This window comes from Polyodon spathula, chromosome 9 (genome assembly GCF_017654505.1).
Source record: "Polyodon spathula isolate WHYD16114869_AA chromosome 9, ASM1765450v1, whole genome shotgun sequence".
Classification (NCBI taxonomy): domain Eukaryota; kingdom Metazoa; phylum Chordata; class Actinopteri; order Acipenseriformes; family Polyodontidae; genus Polyodon; species Polyodon spathula.
The window spans coordinates 29,539,204-29,557,245 of record NC_054542.1 but is presented as its reverse complement, the minus strand read 5'-3'; the positions used below and the strand labels follow the sequence as shown (position 1 = coordinate 29,557,245).

Below are 18,042 nucleotides of genomic sequence, written 5' to 3'. Positions count from 1 at the left end.
TTCTCACTGCGGATCCACAGTGAAGTATAGTGTGGATCCACCAGACCTATAGTGCCGGAGGCCAACACAGATCTGAATGGCTCCACTGCAGACCTGCAGGCACCCTATGAGCCACAGGGGTCGCTTGTGCGCGGTGAACCGTTTATTGCCCTGCTGACCTACTCCCTCCCTACCCGTGCGCCGCTTGGCCAATTGTGTGCCGCCCCCTAGGAACCCCGGGTCACTGTTGGCAATGACATAGCCTGGATTTGAACCTGCGATCTCCAGCCTACAGGGTGCATCCTGCACTCCACGTGCAGCGCCTTTACTGGATGCACCACTCAGGAGCCCCCCAAGCCACACTTATAATAAAAATAAAGCCCCTGTAATAAAAATACATATCTTAAAATCTGTTTAGAATACTGTATTGTATATGTACTGTTGGCTCCTGAATATCCCATAACATTAATGTGAATAAATAGAATGGAATAGTACAACTGATCACTCAGCACACCGTTTATACAACAGGAAGAATAGCATATTTTACTAAATATTTTAGATCTCTGGAGGATTCTTTATCTGAAGCTATTGTATTTTGCAATGAGCTATTTGGACCCATACTAGCAGTTGGACAGTTACTGCTTGCGCTTGATGTTCGTGATAGCCATATGCTGATGTAATTATGTATGTCAGCTGGTAATTTGGCAAGACAAATGTGAAGATAATTCTACTACAACTTTTTTTTTTTTTTTTAATAGAAAAATAAGCAAGATAAAACACTCCAGTCAGCTATGGAACATTCGAACACGCAACAAAAAATATAATGAACCAGTAGGAAGCCGATGATCTAGATTTAGACTGCTGTCAGATTTTTTGCGTAGTTTTGAGCAACTAACATTTACTTTTGAGCTAAATGTTTTCCCTTGCGAGATTGAAGAGTGTTTTCAGGGCTGAGAGCTAAAAAGAGGACAGAGAAAGAATGTTCAGTTTTGTTCCTTGTTTGGGTTTTGAATTTTTTACCTAATTTGTTATAAAGATGAAAAACATTAGAAATCCAACAATAAAAAGCGGTGCTGTAAATAATGAAAGGAGGTTATGAAAACAAAGCTGGTTGCCTGCACTGTAGGCTTAGCTTTGTGTCAGGATTATGTAGCCTTGACTGAAATATCTGACTGATTTGAGCTGACAAATCGGATTGACTAACCTTGGGGTTGAGGTCAAGCTGGTGTCAGGTCAAAAGAAGATTAGTCTTTGCTTACATTACATTCATGCAGAGATCTTGGGTAGCATATCGTCAGAACACTGATGCTAAATCTCAATGTACAGAAACTATTTTATGTTACAATTTACATTATTGCTCAGTTTTAAGGGTTTCAATATTCATAGGTCTGCCAGCTTTCTTGAATTGTATATAAAAAAAATCAAAATCACATGTCTCTAAATTAAATTTTTTGAATACTACAAAAAGTAAAAAAAAATAACCTGAATAAAACACTTAGTAGTTTGAAAATATATCCATAGCTTTAAACACTCAGCCATGGAATACACAGAACATTGTGCAGATGTTTTTTTGTACTTAGTCTCTCCTATGTGTAAAGAAAGAAATGATCTGCAGTCTGACCAGCAGTACCAGTATTGTACAGTTGCTGGATCTGATATTTACTACCTTCGACCAGATACCTGATTCCAGATCTCTCTTCCTTAGCCTGATCCTGGTAGATGCTATTCAAACTCTCACCAAACAGTGTCAAGTCATCTGTCTGTTTTAAGCTTTTTCGACTGTTTTTGTAACAGAATACAGTGCCTTTGGAGTTTTAAACTATGTTAAAGTATAAGTAGCTTCAGATTTCATTTATATTGTTATAATACCATAATTCTCAGTGGTTCTTAATATTACTGAAATACTGCCAGCAAAACAAAAGGAAACTTGTTCCAAAGTAGCAGATCACTAGATGGTAATAGCTGTTGCTTCTGTAAAGACATTTTATCCAGCCTGTGCTACATATATCTATAGTATGGCCAGCAGCTAGATCGAAGAGCATCTTAACAAACTATCTCAAATATGTATGTTTTGGGAGTTAATCAGTTGTGGCATTCCGAACCACTGAGATTACTTCAAAAAATAAATTTTAAGGTACTCTTTAGTAAATTGGGACACCTGTACAATACCGATCACCTAACACAATACTCCTGTGTTGTAGATATTTTCTAACTTCCTTTCATTTAAACTGTACTCAGTTCCCTGCAGTAAACCACCCCCAGACACTGGAGAGAAGATACCTTGGGATAATCAGTGGTGTCATGCTTGATCTTATGAAGGTAGGACCAGAAAACCCCAGTCTGATATGTAAATTGAACTAATAATAACAAGTGTTAAGAAATGTGTTGTTACAGACAGTGTTTGAAGCTTGCATGCTTTTCTCCAAAGGCGCTCACCAGGCAGAGGCAAAGAAGCAAAGCATCTCGATGTATGGCAAGGAATCTAGGGGCCGTACTGCACCTCTGTATTTCCTCTGAAGTTTTAACAAGTGTTATAATTAATACTGTTGGTTGGTTGTCTATGTTTGATAACCAAGTGCATTCTTCGATCTGATGGTATCAAGCATAATGTATGTGACTCACTGGTGGATTAAAAGTACTGTTAAGTATTTAAAGAGACATAGCCTCACCTTTACATTAAATTGAAGGATGAAAATGTGCTATGGACTCCTGCAGAGATACAAGCGATTTGAACATGCACAGTTTTTCAGAGGACTTTAGAACTTGTAACATATTTACTGAACACAGTCAACGACATACTAAAGCTGATGATTGTTCCTTTCTGTTGGGAGCTTACCAGTGTTATTCTGGAGAGATGCAACAGCAGCTTCAAAGGTTGCTGTTGTTGTGACTAAAGTGTCGCTCAGGACTTTCTCGGAGTAAGATGTGAAAGATGCCTAGTCTGCAGTCTATAGGAGATTGATTTGGTAGATTTCTTGATTTACAAGAAATAACAACCCAGTGTGTTGGATATTAATTATGTGGGCTGCTTTCTAGCGTCATTGAATGGGATGACTCATATATTGTCACGCAAAAAAACATTTTTCACATTATGAGGAGGTTAGAATGGATGAACTGAAAGAATGCAAAAATAAATCACAGCATTTTTTAAGGAAGGTGTTTATCATTCAGGTGCTTACACAGCCACAGCAGACCAGCTCATATTCAGTTGTTCCATTCTTGTTCAGAACATTCCTTGTTTACTGTGACAGAAAGACAGTGATTCTTGGTGGTAAATCTCCCACCCGACTTGTGAAGGCACTAAGTAACGGGAACAGAATACTCTGGACTGCTTGACCTGACACTTGTTCCGAGGGTTAAAAGGAAATCGGTCATGTACAGTGGCTCTCAAAAGTATTGCCCCCCTTGGACTTTTCCACATTTTATTGTGTTACAACATGGAATCAGAATGGATTTAATTAGGAGTTTTTGCACCTGATCAACACAAAAAAGTCCATAATGTCAAAGTGAAAAATAAAATCTACAAATTGTTCTAAATTAATTACAAATACAAAACAGAATATAATTGATTGTGTAAGTATTCATCCCCATGAGTCAATATTTGGTAGAGGCAGCAGTTTGGCAGCAATTACAGCCATTCTATTTGGATAAGTCTCTACCAGCTTTGCACATCTGGACACTGCAGTTTTTGCCCATTCTTCTTTGCAAAATCGCTCAAACTCCATCAAGTTGGATGGGGACCTTTGGTGAACAGCACTTTTCAACTCTTTCCACATATTCTCAATTGGATTGAGGTCCGGGCTTTGACTGGGCCACTCCAGGACATTGACCTTTTTGTTTTTAAGCCACTCCAGTGTGGCTTTGGCTGTATGTTTGGGGTCATTGTCCTGCTGGAAAGTGAATCTTCTCACAAGTCCCAGGTCTCTTGCAGACTTCAGCAGATTTTCCTCCAGTATTTTTCTGTACTTTGCTGCATCCATTTTGCCCTCTATCTTCACAAGCTTTCCAGGCCCTGACGCAGAGAAGCATCCCCTTCGCATGATGCTGCCACCACCGTGTTTCACGGTAGGGATGGTGTTCTCATGATGATGTGCGGTGTCAGGCTTGCGGCAAACATAGCGCTTAGTGTTGAGGCCAAAAAGCTCTATTTTGGTCTCATCAGACCATAGAGTCTTCTGCCAGTTGGTCTCAGAGTCTCCCATTTGCCTTCTGGCAAACTCTCTCTAACAGAGATTTGATGTGAGTTTTTTTCAACAATGGCTTTCTTCTTGCCACTCTCCCATAAAGGCTAGTTTTGTGAAGCACCTGGGCTATTGTTGCCATACGCACAGTGTCTCCCAGCTCAGCCATGGAAGACTGTAACTCCTTTAGAGTTGCCATAGGTCTCTTGGTGGCCTCCCTGACTAGTGACCGTTTTTGAGGACGGCCTGTTCTAGACAGATTCACAGTTGTGCCATATTCTCTCAGTTTCTTAATAATGGACTTTACTGTGCTCCGGGGGATATTCAGTATCTTGTAAATGTTCTTATATCCTACCCCTGATTGGTGCTTTTGAAGAACTTGCTTTGACTGTTCCTCTTCATGATGTATTTTTTGTTAGGAAATGTACTAACCAACTGTGGGACCTCCCAGAGACAGGTGTATTTAACCTGAAATCATGTGAAACACCTTAATTGCACACAGGTGGACTCCATTCAACTAATTATGTGACTTCTAAAGACAATTTTGTACCAGAGCTTATTTAGGTGTGTCATAACAAAGAGGGTGAATACGTATGCGATCAATTATTTTCTGTTTTATATTTATAATTAATTTAGAACAATTTGTAGATTTTATTTTTCACTTTGACATCGTGGACTTTTTTGTGTTGATCAGTGGCAAAAACTTTCCATTCTGATTCCATGTTGTAACACAATAAAATGTTGAAAAGTCCAAGGGGGTGAATACTTTTGAGAGTAACCCTCGGAACAAGTGTCAGGTCAAGCAGTCCAGAGTATTCTGTTTCGATACACTAACTCATTGACCCAGAAGGTAAATAATGTGGCAGCTGCGGATTACAGGAGCAGCTGCAATCGTTTACCAAAGGGTCATGAGTGACGGTATAAGTAGGGGTTGAAGCGATGTATCTGTTCCTTCGCTTGGTTTAAAAACTAAGGGGTCAGCACTGCACGATTTTCACTAATAAACTATCACCCACCGCGAGCACTACTGCAGGCACCCAGGACTGGTGACCGTGCTGGTGTTATTGTGGGGAGGATATTTGTGTTTATTATTTGGAACCGCAACCCATTATTATTTATGCCGTGCAGTACACGTTGTGTATTGCCGGGGTCTTGTTGTTTGGTCGCCAGACCTGAATACAATTAAATACCTTTCCAACTGGATTATAACTCTCCTTGTTTGTTTATTGCACACTGCATCACTCCTGTACCTTTACACAATCAACCACTTTGCCACATTTACTTAAACTTTCTTTATTCATTTTCTGCTTCAGAGAATCAGACCTGTGATCTACCTTGATCCTTTTTGACCGTTTTGAATAACATTTGTTTTAATTTGTATTGCAGACATATATGTTGACTGCAGTAGAGCTTTGGCAACTTTTTTACCCATATATGAAACTTAAATACATGCCCATGCGTTCCCTCAAACCGATTACAGTACATTCTGCCACTCCTAAAACCAGTACATCGTCTCTGCCACTGTTCAGAAGCACTGAATTGATAAATAAAATTATAGGTAGCATGTATTGCCACATGTATTTGGTTAATCAGTTTAAGATGTTACTTATATTAAAGTAAAGGTACTGAACCAAACATTTTCAGCTCCTAGGGCAGCAGCACTAATTGGGGTATATTTTCAGCATTTTCATCAGTCTGTAGTTACATTTTTTGAAAGGATAAAAAAATAACTTTGGTGCAAAATGAAATACAAACATCTTACAGTAAGAGAGCTTGAATTGTGTGTTTGGGTGTTTTCATTCTTGTATAAAGCCCACTGTCCTAAAACTCACTGATCTTTGTTCCATGTTAGCGTGTGAATTTTATACTGTAACACTCTCGAATCAACATTCTGTATTACTGAGCGTTGTGCAGATAACATTTGTGACTGTGTGTTCTTTCCTCTTAAAGAACTTGCTGAAGCTAAATCCATCAGAGAGATACTTGACAGAACAGTGCTTGAACCACGTTGCCTTCCAAACCCAGCGTCTTTTGGATCGCACTGGAAGTTCATCACCTGCACGCTCCTCCAAGAAGAAGACCTATCACGGGGAGAACAACGCCTCCTCAAACAGGTGAACAGATATCTTCTTACAGTATGGGTCTTAAGAGATGTCTTTCCATGGTTTGCCACATATAGTAATTAACCTTATAAGTCCCCCAGACTTATAACAGAACTACCATTCCATTTAAAAGATAAGTCTCACCTTTAATAAACTGGCAAGTGCTCATTTTTTACGTTTTAATGTTTTTGATTCACAGAAACCATGGAGGCAAAAGCGGGGTCTCGCAGGCACACCACCGATCGAACAGCAAAGATACACATAGCCTACCACGGAGTGAGGACCTCCACCAAACCAACGACATCTATCTCAACGGGAACCTGCCCCCCACTGCCGCTATCAGCCCCACACTGCACCCCAAGAACTACCAGCAGCATTCCCTCAACCGCTCCATCTCCAGTAACAAGGACCTGGCCAACAACAACTTGCCTCACCTCCTTAGCCCCAAGGATGCCAAGGGCAAGACAGAGTTTGATTTTAATATTGGCCCAAAAGCCCCTGACGGCCCCGGCCCCGGCCCTGGCACCAAGTACCTAAAGTCCAGCTCCCGCTCCAAGCAGAACCGACATTCATTAAAAGAGGGCAAGACTGGAACCTTCCAGTCAGGGGAGAAGCACAACCGCCACAGCTACATGGAGCCCATGCACGGTTCTATGCCTCCTCCTTCAAAGAACATGCCCTCCTACCTGACCCTCTCAAAGAGCCACGGGGCCCTCACAGACTCCAAGTCAGTGGGGAACCTCAGTGAAGCCCGGATGCACCTGGAGGACCCCAGCTCGCGCTACTTCCCCTCTAGCTGCATGGACCTCAACTCTCCCAGCAGCCCATCAGCGCCCCGGCACAGCGACAACCGGTCAGCAGTCAGCCCATCCATGAGGAGCAACCGAATGGAGAGCGGTACTTTGGACTCCCGGCGACCATCCACTCGGCATGCAAAGAACCTGGAGGAAGTCAAGTCGCCTGACCACATAGGTGGCAGTGGAGGGCATTCTCACTCTCTTTCGGCCCCCCATGAGTCCTTCCCCTATGGCCTGGGCTACACTAGCCCCTTCTCCTCCCAGCAGCGGCCACACCGGCACTCCATGTATGTGCGGCGGGAGCGGCCCCGGGGTCAGGGCAATGACACAGGCCTCACAGTCGTCCAGGGAATGCCGTCCCGAGCCAGCAGCCTGCAGCTTCTCTCCCCACAGCTGCAGCACAGGACACTAAACATGCAGTCTTTGGGGTCCTCGCGGGAGGACTGCACTGATGACAAGAGCAGGGTTAGTCTGATCACAGCTTAGAATTTCATCATCCCCTTCTCCCTTGCAATCCAGTGCCAAGTAATTAATAACCCCAGAAACAGGTGGTTTAACTGGATCAGCTTCTTATTTGCAACAACCTAAATTGAGAATACTGCAATGGGAGGTCTTTATTGTAAAACTCAGTTATTCAGATATTAAATTTGATTTGTTTCTGTTTTTAATTCCAGTTTTAGTGGGGATGTTGGCAACACCAGTGTTTGGTCAGCTGGTTATTTGTTTTGTTGGTTTAATTAATCTAATTCATACTGAAAAGAAATTCTGTAGTATATTCATTGTGACTTTTAATGAATAATAGAAGTAAACATTTTATAAATATCTAAACAGGAAAAAATTCTACTTTGCTGCCAGAGCAAGTCTCAAATCTGACTCTTTTTTTAAACACAAAATTAAGTCATTTATATATATATATATATATATATATATATATATATATATATATATATATATATATATATATATATATATAGATATATATAGATATATATATATATATAGATATAGATATAGATATAGATATAGATATATTCCCATTTAAGCTTTCACCAGATAAGCTTTTCTCATTTTCCTCTTCAAATAATAGAAGGCCTGCTAAGCCTTAAACTGACCATTGGCAACAGGAAGGTTTACTGGCTTAGGGGAAGTCTTTTATTACGTGACTCAGTCAGCTTGGGTTCCTGTTATATGAAGTTGGTTCAGTCCCAGGTGGACTTTCAGTTCAATGGGCTGCCAAGCCCCAGAAGAAATCCCTGATTGAAGAAACATAGCTATGACACTATACTTCCTCTTGAGTGTAGCAGGGGGTAACACTGGTAACGTGGTAAATAGAAGCAGGAGCTGAGCCTGCTCTGTTAGAAGTTGCACACCTGATGTTTTCCATATTGCAAGCACAAATATTTGTATAGATTTATTAAAACTAACCAAAACTCTTAAAGTTATGTATTGTCCGGAAGGCCCAGGTGACAAAAGTTTGTATTAAAGTTCAAATGTAAATGAACTTGCACCTACTGAGGTTAGGTTTTTGAAAGCTAGATGGAATGAATCACTGTTGGAAGTAATCACTATTGTCCAGGACTGGCCTGGAATTGCTTGGGGTATGTACACTGTTGTTGAAATAGAAGGTGGTCATGTTGAACATTTGTTGTGACTGCTTAGCAGACATTTTCTGTTTGCTGTCTTTTCTGTGTTTACATTTTGTCTTTTCTAGTTAATTAACCATGTGATATGCAAAGTTCGACATCAAAAGCGCTCCCTATGGGCATTTTTTATTGAGTTTGCCATGGCTTGTTCTATGTTTACCAAATTTCATCTAGATCAGCCACAGCACCCAAAGGGACTTTGTGCCTCAACATACTGTGTCTATTTGTGAATTCTGGTGCCTATAGAATGCACAGTATACTCTCCAAAAAATGATAAAGCGTGTTTGAATACTAAAAGCAAATGTAAAATTGAAGAGAATGACTTGAAGACTAAACATTTGTCAAATAATTGTATACATTTCTTTTAGTATTACTGCATGTTTATATAATAGATGTTTTAAGCAAGTACTTAAGTAAGAATCATAGAAACTCTAACCCAGTTAAACCAGGTGAGTGTGAGTTACGGGAAGGGACATGTCTTTATGAAGGATGCATTGGAAGATTTACAAAAACAAATATAGCCTATGTGTTATACCTGCTTTGAGATAAGATTCCAAGGGGCATTGAAAAACAAAACATCAACCTTAAAAACATTACTGAGAAACTGTAGGAATACTATTCTAGTTTTTTTTTATTTATTTTTTTATATACGTATTGCACTGGATTATATTCTTAGCAAAATTGACAAAGGCCCTGTTCCAAGTACAGTATCTGAACCCTATCAATATATTTTTAAAGCATTTGTACCACTGTGTAGAACATATTGCTTTCATTGAAATGCATTGTGTCCATTTTATCAACAGAGTGACCAGTCCCCAACAGAAGGGAACGTCTCGCGACCCCCGATTAAAGATTCTTCACGGGACAACACAGCTTCATTTCACTCACAGCGGCAAAAAGCTGAGGTCCGAAGCACTTTAAATGTAGCACTAGGGGACGTGTCAAATTATCTTGTTAGTGTTGTTGTTTCCCAGGAGTCTATCACAAAGCAGCATTGTTCTCTTGTCTATAACACAAAAAATTAAACAAGAAAAAAAAAAATCTCTTTTTGATTTTGATCAGTTGTACTCTCTTACCAAACAAGTGAACCTGGGAGTGCATAAGAGGGCTTGAGAGCTCAATTAAGTTTAAATTGCAGAGTACAGTTTGGGATATAGGAAGTAGGTAGCTGCCTCAAATTGACAACCTTACCAAATACAGTCTTCCAGAAAAAACATGCGAGTACCACTGATCTTAAATACATGTGAGTGTAAGCAGAACTGATGCATGAATTACACATGCAGTTCAAGTGCATACTGTAACTGATTATATAATATTAATAAGGACTTCCAGTAGGGTTTCACATCAAATCCTGTCAAGATCATAATATTAATTTATTCTAACAGGCTGATGTTGATGATGACACTGAATTTATTTAGCATGGTGTCTTGGGTAAGTGATTGGGTTATCTATAGGACTGATACTTGTGGTTTTTTTGTTGGTTGTTTTTTACATAGAAGCCAGTAAATATTTAAAAGACATCACACAACTTGCTTGCTCTCTATTGAAATTGTCAATGGCTAAACAATATTAGACAGTGCATCACAGGAATAGCTGAAATATTAATAATATACTGCAGTCTGAATACATGCAATAAAAAATAAAGAAAAAAACCCTTGAACTAATGATTATCGGTGAAAAACACCATGTGGAAATAACATTTAACATTTTCTGGAGCATTTCTTAAAACAGTTACCTAAAAGTGTCTTCAAAACTCAAGAAAGCTAAATAGAATGTATGTGTAACATTAGTAAGTGTGGAGAAGCTGGGTTTATTTGCTAGTTGTGAAACCGCAACCATGATTTTTTTTTTACATTCCCTCGGTTAATATGTTTTTTGTATTTGATTAAAAAGCATCTTGGGTTCAGATAGTCAGAAATAGAAGTTCTACAATGACAATATGAGAAATCCATCAGCCTGTATTTGTGGTAGACCCCACTGTGCTTTAATAACCTTTGTCTTGTTATATAGGGGGGAGTATACCATGAGCCATACCCAGAAGATGGGGCGTCCTCAAAGGAAAACAGGATGATGTATACGGACTCCATTCCCAGAAGAGTAGGGAGCTTTTACAGAGGTATACTCGTTCAGATGGCATTGCAGCCTATTGTAATCAATACTGTTTCCTTTAAACTATATTTACCTGTGATCTTATTGCCCCCTTATTTTTCCATAGTATCCTTAAAGACATTAGGGCATCTATATAAGGATTGGTAAAATTAGAAAATCTTCAAAGCATGTACATTTATGTGCTCACTTGATGGACCGTGAGATCCACTAGACTTACATAAGTGGGTGTCTGTGCAACCAGCAAAAAGCACAGCTCTAGTTGCAGATGGGTCATAATGGTTCGAGCCCACAGTGTGTGCAATATATTGTGATAAGAAATGGACAGAAATATTGTGATGAGTTACAGTGGCCACAGTCACAACATCCTTCCATAATGAAGCTTCCTGAGCCTGTGTTAATGTGTAAGAGTGTGTGTACAGTTCCTTACACGTGTCGCAGAGGTGTACTATTTTTGAGGAGCTTGTGTTAACTTCATGCTAAACCTAAGAAGAAGAAGACTTACTAGTTGTGATACGCTGCTGAATTGGCACATTAATGAGAGAACCAGCTGTTGATTAGCATATTAAAAAGGCAGCTGTGAGCTTTCTCTTTCAGTTCCATCACCCAGGCCAGAGGGAACATTCCATGACAACTCAATTCAGAGCAAGGCTTCTGCAGTCCCAGCAGAAAGCAACCTAGTATCTAACCACTCAAAGAGACAAACTGCCTTTGATCCATGGTGAGTCTTATGTCTTGTTTACATTACAGCCCTGGCTGGCCGCATCCGGTTTTCCTGACCTGCTTTGCTTTATTGTACCTGATGTGGCCAGACTGCTGACAAAGAAACTACGTCATCACTTAGCAGGGAGGAGTGTGCTTGTATAAGAAGTCGGTTATGACATTTGTTAATACTGCATTACTGTTTTACATTTAGCAGCATTCATTTTGTAGATTTCAAATGTTAAAGCGAACACACCAACACAAACCAAAATAAATAAAATAATAAACTTACCACACAGGCTTTGCAGCAGGGTATTAAGTCACCATCGCTGTTTTCCAATACAGAGCTGTCAGATTCACTTTCAATCCGAAAATTGGGTCTTGAGAATGCTGTTTACAATCATGTATAGCACGGAAATAAAAATAGCTGTGAAACTTTTTTAAATTGCAGCATCCATGGCTTGGGCAGGTTTTTTTCTGAGCTTCTACTACTGCAGGTTTCTTTAAAACACAGCACAATACATTCCCACAATCCCCCAGTGACCTGATGATGCAGGACAAAAGCTTCCGAATTTGGCAACGTTAGGGAAAACACAGAAACCTGTTTCTGTTGGCCTGGGATTGTCACGGCCATCCAGCACCAGCCCCGGCCCGCAGTGGAAATGAGGCATTACTGAGTAAGGAGTGTGTCTGCAACTTAGCAGTGAATATTTAACAATCCAAATAAATTAACACATTTTACTGATGACATGGTAGATAGCAGTAAAAATGCAGACAAGGAGATCGACTACAGTGCATTACATTTATAATTCATTGACTGAACTACTGCAGGGCACTGCAGAGCTGTTATTGGAAATTAAGGAATCAAATTCAAAAGTTATGTTCATAATAATAAAAAGCATGGTCCCCTTGCGTTCTGAAACATTCCGCACAGAATGCACGCTAGCATTTGCAGGCTTTAAGGGTCGATTCAGAGTACAAATTGATAAGCAGCAGTAAGTTACAACTTTTTAAAAAATCAATCTGATATTTAGACCAGTGCCTATGGTAGTTGTGTTATCTGAATAATGTAGGGACAGCTCGGAGTCATCAAAGCTTAGGAAAATATGGAAAAATGTACTGGTAGGCATCCACATCTCGTGTTCAAAGAGTAGGCAGCGGGGTTCCGAAAGCATTACCCCACGTGTTGCTACAATTGTTTAAATAACGTACCTGGAATGTTTCTTTTCATTACTAACGTCCTGACTACACTTAGTCTGTTTCAAAACTCTTTTCAAGATGTGTGCTTATTGTTATTTAAACATTTCTAGAATTGTATGCTGGATACAGTTCTGAAGAGGTGTTGCTTTATTCTACTGTAAAATGTTCACAACCCTCACTACTCTTTAATTCCCTAATGTCTAGGTCATTGATGCCCATCCAGTCCTACCTCCAAAGAAGCCAATTATTGCCAGTTGTGTTCAGCAGTCAGATAAAAAATGACTTGATCTGTGCCGACAATTCAAACTAGCAGCCATGGGGCAATATTCTGTATATGCTATTGTCCATTCACCCAGCCAAGCTGATCACTTTAAATGCGTGACTTCCAGCAGCTTAACGCGAACAAAAGCTTGCACTGTATTTTTGTATTTCTCGTTTCAGGAAAAACTCAGAGAATATTACCATCAGTCCTGCAGAGCCACTAAAGGAGAAAGAAAAACAGGGATTCTTCAAAGCAATAAAAAAGAAAAAGAAGAAATCACAAACGGTATTTGACAAGTTTTGACTAGAAGGAAATGGCATTAAGGAGACACTGCTTTTAATATGTCCTGTCAGAAGTACCTGTCATTACAGTAGAATGCTGCTTTGGTTAGCACTACTCTTAGGGAATCCCAGCTACACGAGAAAGCAGTCAACAAGAATAATACCTACATGTTGTAGATCTGCTGTATATTTTATTTTGAATAAAAAGCAGTTTTTGACTCTTAAATAGTTAATATTTGACTTGGCATAATCAGAGCAGGAAAGCAAGACTGTTTTAGAATTGTATCCAGCATTCTCAACAGTAGTTCCATTTATATTGAATTTGATATATATGTTTTAACTGTTACCACACTGAAGTCATCACTTTTGTGTTGATGATTTAGAATTATACAAGGCAAATGCACAGTACTGTATGATATTGATGCCCTCAAAGGTCAAGTCATTCAAATAATCAGTTACAGTAATTTTGAAGCAAAATACCATTGATTTGAACTTTTTCCAATGGCAGTTTGCTTTACCCTTTTGCCTCCATCCATTCTGTCCACTTCATCAGGAGTCTCTGTTTCTGATAGCATGTACATTTGTTCCTTTAAAACCGCTGTAACTAATAAATGCCGTATATTATATATTTCCTTGTGTTCTGTTCGCTACTGTACATCGTTCTAGGTTACCCTTCAATGCACCACAGTATCTTGTCTCTTCCCTTTAAAACCTGCAGCTTCTAATTCAGGCTTTGTTGATATTTTCACTACTGGCTTGTAGTAGCAACCCTCTTAAATATGTCAATTACAATTGCCGCTCATTGTTTAGCTCTGTGGTCTGGAGCTAGCTTATAATGACTGTGTTGCCGGAAACAGGAGAGGTATAAAAGATCGTTTTGATGAAGAGCCCTGTATTTTATACAAAGTCTACAATTCTCCACATCTTCATTCCTTAAAATGATTTTTAATGTGTATGAAATGTGATTTAGTTTGCCCGTGTCTTACTTTGGAAGGGTGTATGTGCTTCGCATCTTGTAGATGCAGTAAATAGGAATGTGCAATGTAGTCATGTTCTGCCCCACTAGAGTATTTTGCATCTTATATTGCAGACAGAAAACAACGATGGAAAGAATCCAGACATCAAGAAATGCCTATTCCCTCTTTTTAATTCAAAGAATAGTATAAAGCATAGCTCTTCCATGAAAGCTCTTCCTGTAGTCACTTCGCCGATGGTATTTTATTTAAATAGTGCATCCTAACACTCCAGTAACACTTACTTTTTGATTGCCAGTGCATGCTAATTATTATTTTATTTTATTTTATTTATTTTTATTTGCTTTAGGAAACCGTGGCCAGATCTATAAAATTGATTTAATATAGTTGATTTGAGGGTCTGCGCTTGGGTGTTTAGGTTTAAAGTACAAACTTACAAACCTTGTATGTCAACAAAGACATTTTGTGGTCTGAATCTCTTATATGTGTATCTCTCTATCACTTTTACTTTCTGTTTTTTTTTTTTGTTGTTGTTTGGTTTTTTGGGGGTTATTTTGCAGTATGCATTCCGCTGAGACCAGATGTCATTTCCAAGGGATTCCCATTCGGATGTCATTGTAAAACAAAACAGCAGTCCCTTACTGTTACTGTGTTTAGTGTGGTGTACATTAGAGAGGGTCTTGGCTGGAGTAAATGATATGATGTACCTTACCTCTTTGCCAGCTGGGAATAAATTGGCTGGTTCCTTCTTTTTATAAACAGGCAGATTGGTAGTGACGTTAGTGCAGCTAGATAAATAGCTACAATATGAGCTGCTTGGTTGAAATCCCAACTCAGCCACTAACTTAGCTGTAGCTGTCTGTAAGGTGATTTGCATTTTTCTGCCACATTCACACCCAACTGTAAAACTAGTAGAAAGCAGGATGCCACAGGATATAAACTAGTAGACTAGTAACAGGATAATAGTCTTGACTTGAACTGTATTTGATTAAAAAAAAAAAGTTTTAAACAGTATATAGCCAATGTTGTCTCTTATAGTTACATAAAGTGTGATATCTTTTTTCATTTTTTAGAGTCAGTGTTCCATCCTTCATTTCATTTTTTAGTTATATTTTGATTAATTTTGGCATGGCCAGTCCATATGACAAGTCCTTGAGGGTACCAAGGTCATGGTGAATTACTTTTACAAGAGATCGCTCAGGCTTATGAAGGCATTATATTCTACAGTGCTGACACGTGTTTGGCTGAACTTGGCTGAAAGCTACAGTATATCATGTTAATATCTAGTGGGTTTTTTTCACAAATACCTACTTCTCTTCATTATTTCTCTCCCTGGTAAAATAGCTTTTTTTTAGACTACCTCGGTTATATCAGTTTTTATTACACCAAAAGCTAGAATAAAGCTAGAAGGCTAGAATAACATATGCTTTACTGTTTTATGAAACTGGTTCACGGTCTCCTAATGTAGCTTTCTGAACAACATGGAATGTGAAATAACAACTGAATTGGGGGCTTCCTGGTATGCTTGATAATGTTTTTTTCCCCCTTTACAGCTTCTCAACTAACTGCATGTCAAGGGGTATGGTATGCAGATGCGAAATGAGACAAGCAATGCATGGTATCTTGATCATGTGTGCCAAGACTGGTGCTTGCAAGCTACAATTGCACAGTATTACAAAGAATGATCCAAAACCTTTTTAGACATCCAGTCTGGTGGGAGACAACAAATGGTGGGGATTTCTGCCATTTCTTTTAAATGTGTTTTTGTATCAATTTCTGCAGTTACACTCACTATAAATGCAATTTGTTAAACTGGTTAAAATGCAGGAACCTTTAGTGTTTCTGTCCTCCTTTGCTGTAACTACACATTGTCACAATAGAGTCCATAGTCTTTACAACCGTTGGAGAGTGCCTAAGGACATTAATTTGATTTGAGTAATTGAGATTCAATCTATTATACAACATACAGTATGTTTGATCAGAAAGTCAGCTGTAATGCAACAGCTGGAAAGTTTGTCTGAATGCGTTGAAAAGACACCTCCTGATGCGTCAGTGGCAATACATCTTTGAACTTTGCTTTTGTCTAACCTCTAATGATGGGACAGTAGATCCAGTTCTTGTGTGAATATACTGTAAATATACTGAACAATTTATTCATGCAGCTACTGTAAAATGCATGTCACCATTTTCACTTGTTCAAGTCCCAGTGTATTTCCAGTTCCACACCTACTGGCTGCCATTGCTCCTGGTTCGCAAATTTTTTAGTGACCCACCAATTCCAGTATGGGACCGTTCCACAAAACTGGGTTGTCTGAACAGGTTTTGGAATAAATTGCTTTTGCATAAAGTGTTATTGCAATTTCACTGTAGCCCCTACTGAAAGCAACATAGGTTTGTGTTGTCACTCTGTCCTCCACCCCAGGTACCCGGCAGCGATGGGCAAGATCATCTGGCAATACAGAAGGCCATCCGATCTAATCATCAAAGCAGCAGACACAGAAGCAGGGATCGGGACCGGGACCGAGACAGGGAGAGGGACAGAGACAGGGACTGGCATCCTGATAAGATGACAGAAGTCCATTCTCAGGTAATCGTTCACCCATTTGATAATGTGTTAATTTCATATCAAGACCCTCTTTAACACTAGAAGCCCCACAGGAGTCATTTTGGCGGTTTTAAATGTAATTTTCTCCAGTCGTGTAACACATATGGGGCTGTGCGTTCATGTACCTTTCTGTCCGTATTTATTGAATATTATCACAAAGCATGAAACGCGGGAGTGCAGAAATAAAGGAGCTATATTACATATATATATATATATATATATATATATATATATATATATATATATATATATATATTATATATACCTAAAAGCCCTGGGAGCAGTCACAATGACGGCCATACAGAAAACAGTTGCATTGTGATTATACAGAATGGTATTCTACTTTTATTATTTTTATTTACTAGTCCGCAATGCGTTTAGCTGTAATTAGATTAGTCTCTACTCTCTGCCCGAGTGAATGACTGACAGTCTATTGTTTTTCAATCAGCCTTTTCAAAGGTTGGCGCCTGCTTGTCAGCTGTGCTGTTTTGGTAAGTCAATTAGCATCGGGACTAGTGAAAATAAATACCAGAGACCGTGGAGTTTTACAACGCATTGGACCTAGCAGCCATCAACTCCTGGGTACTTTACAAAGAATGCACAGAGAAGAATTTACCAAGGAGAGAATATATTTTACAGTTAGGACAGGAACTTCGCAAGAAGCGTTTGGAACAGAGGGAGACTCCCAAGCATGTACCCACAGCTGAAGCTGGAAACCCCAGTGAGAGCCGCAAGAGATGGCAATGCCAGGTTGGCAAGTGTAATAAAAATAAAACTCTGGGCAGCTGTGCCCTGTGCAGAAAGGTGGCGTTGAAAAGCGCATTATCGGTATTGATTTTGAACAGCCTTAGACTCAAGGCAAAGGAATACCTTCTGTAAAATGTTTCTAAGTTTATTTATCTACATTGTTCAGTTGCTTTTGAGCATCTGATAATAAACTGATTGCTGTTGAAAAGCTAAAAATATACTGCTATTGTTTCAGTTTTATAAATGTGTATGTTGTAAACCGATGTCTGTTCAGATATTTATTTATTTACATTTTCTTGTTTTGATTTGTAAAATAAATGTTCATATATATGTTCAGATGTTTATGTTACGTACTCAATAAAAAAATTAAAAAAACTAATTACATCCAGCTGTTTCTCCTTTCGTTATACTATTGACAATGTTTTGAATACAGCCGTCAGAAAGACTGCTGCAGGCATTCTAG

At 39.1% G+C, this 18,042-nt stretch overlaps 1 protein-coding gene across 4 annotated transcripts in view; it reads left to right on the top strand.

Moving 5' to 3' along the window:
* The window catches only part of cdkl5 (cyclin-dependent kinase-like 5), a 101,510-nt gene that overhangs the window by 80,908 nt on the left and 2,560 nt on the right, over positions 1–18,042 (top strand). For 2 of the 4 annotated variants that reach the window (XM_041259129.1, XM_041259130.1), the window contains exons 10-18: positions 2,218–2,298; positions 6,111–6,274; positions 6,462–7,524; positions 9,506–9,607; positions 10,713–10,818; positions 11,406–11,529; positions 13,152–13,257; positions 14,344–14,466; positions 16,650–16,814. In XM_041259129.1, the coding sequence (XP_041115063.1) occupies positions 2,218–2,298; positions 6,111–6,274; positions 6,462–7,524; positions 9,506–9,607; positions 10,713–10,818; positions 11,406–11,529; positions 13,152–13,257; positions 14,344–14,466; positions 16,650–16,814 (2,034 nt within the window). The remainder of the gene's footprint in view (positions 1–2,217; positions 2,299–6,110; positions 6,275–6,461; positions 7,525–9,505; positions 9,608–10,712; positions 10,819–11,405; positions 11,530–13,151; positions 13,258–14,343; positions 14,467–16,649; positions 16,815–18,042) is intronic. The other 2 variants (XM_041259131.1, XM_041259132.1) reach the window with 2 other exon arrangements.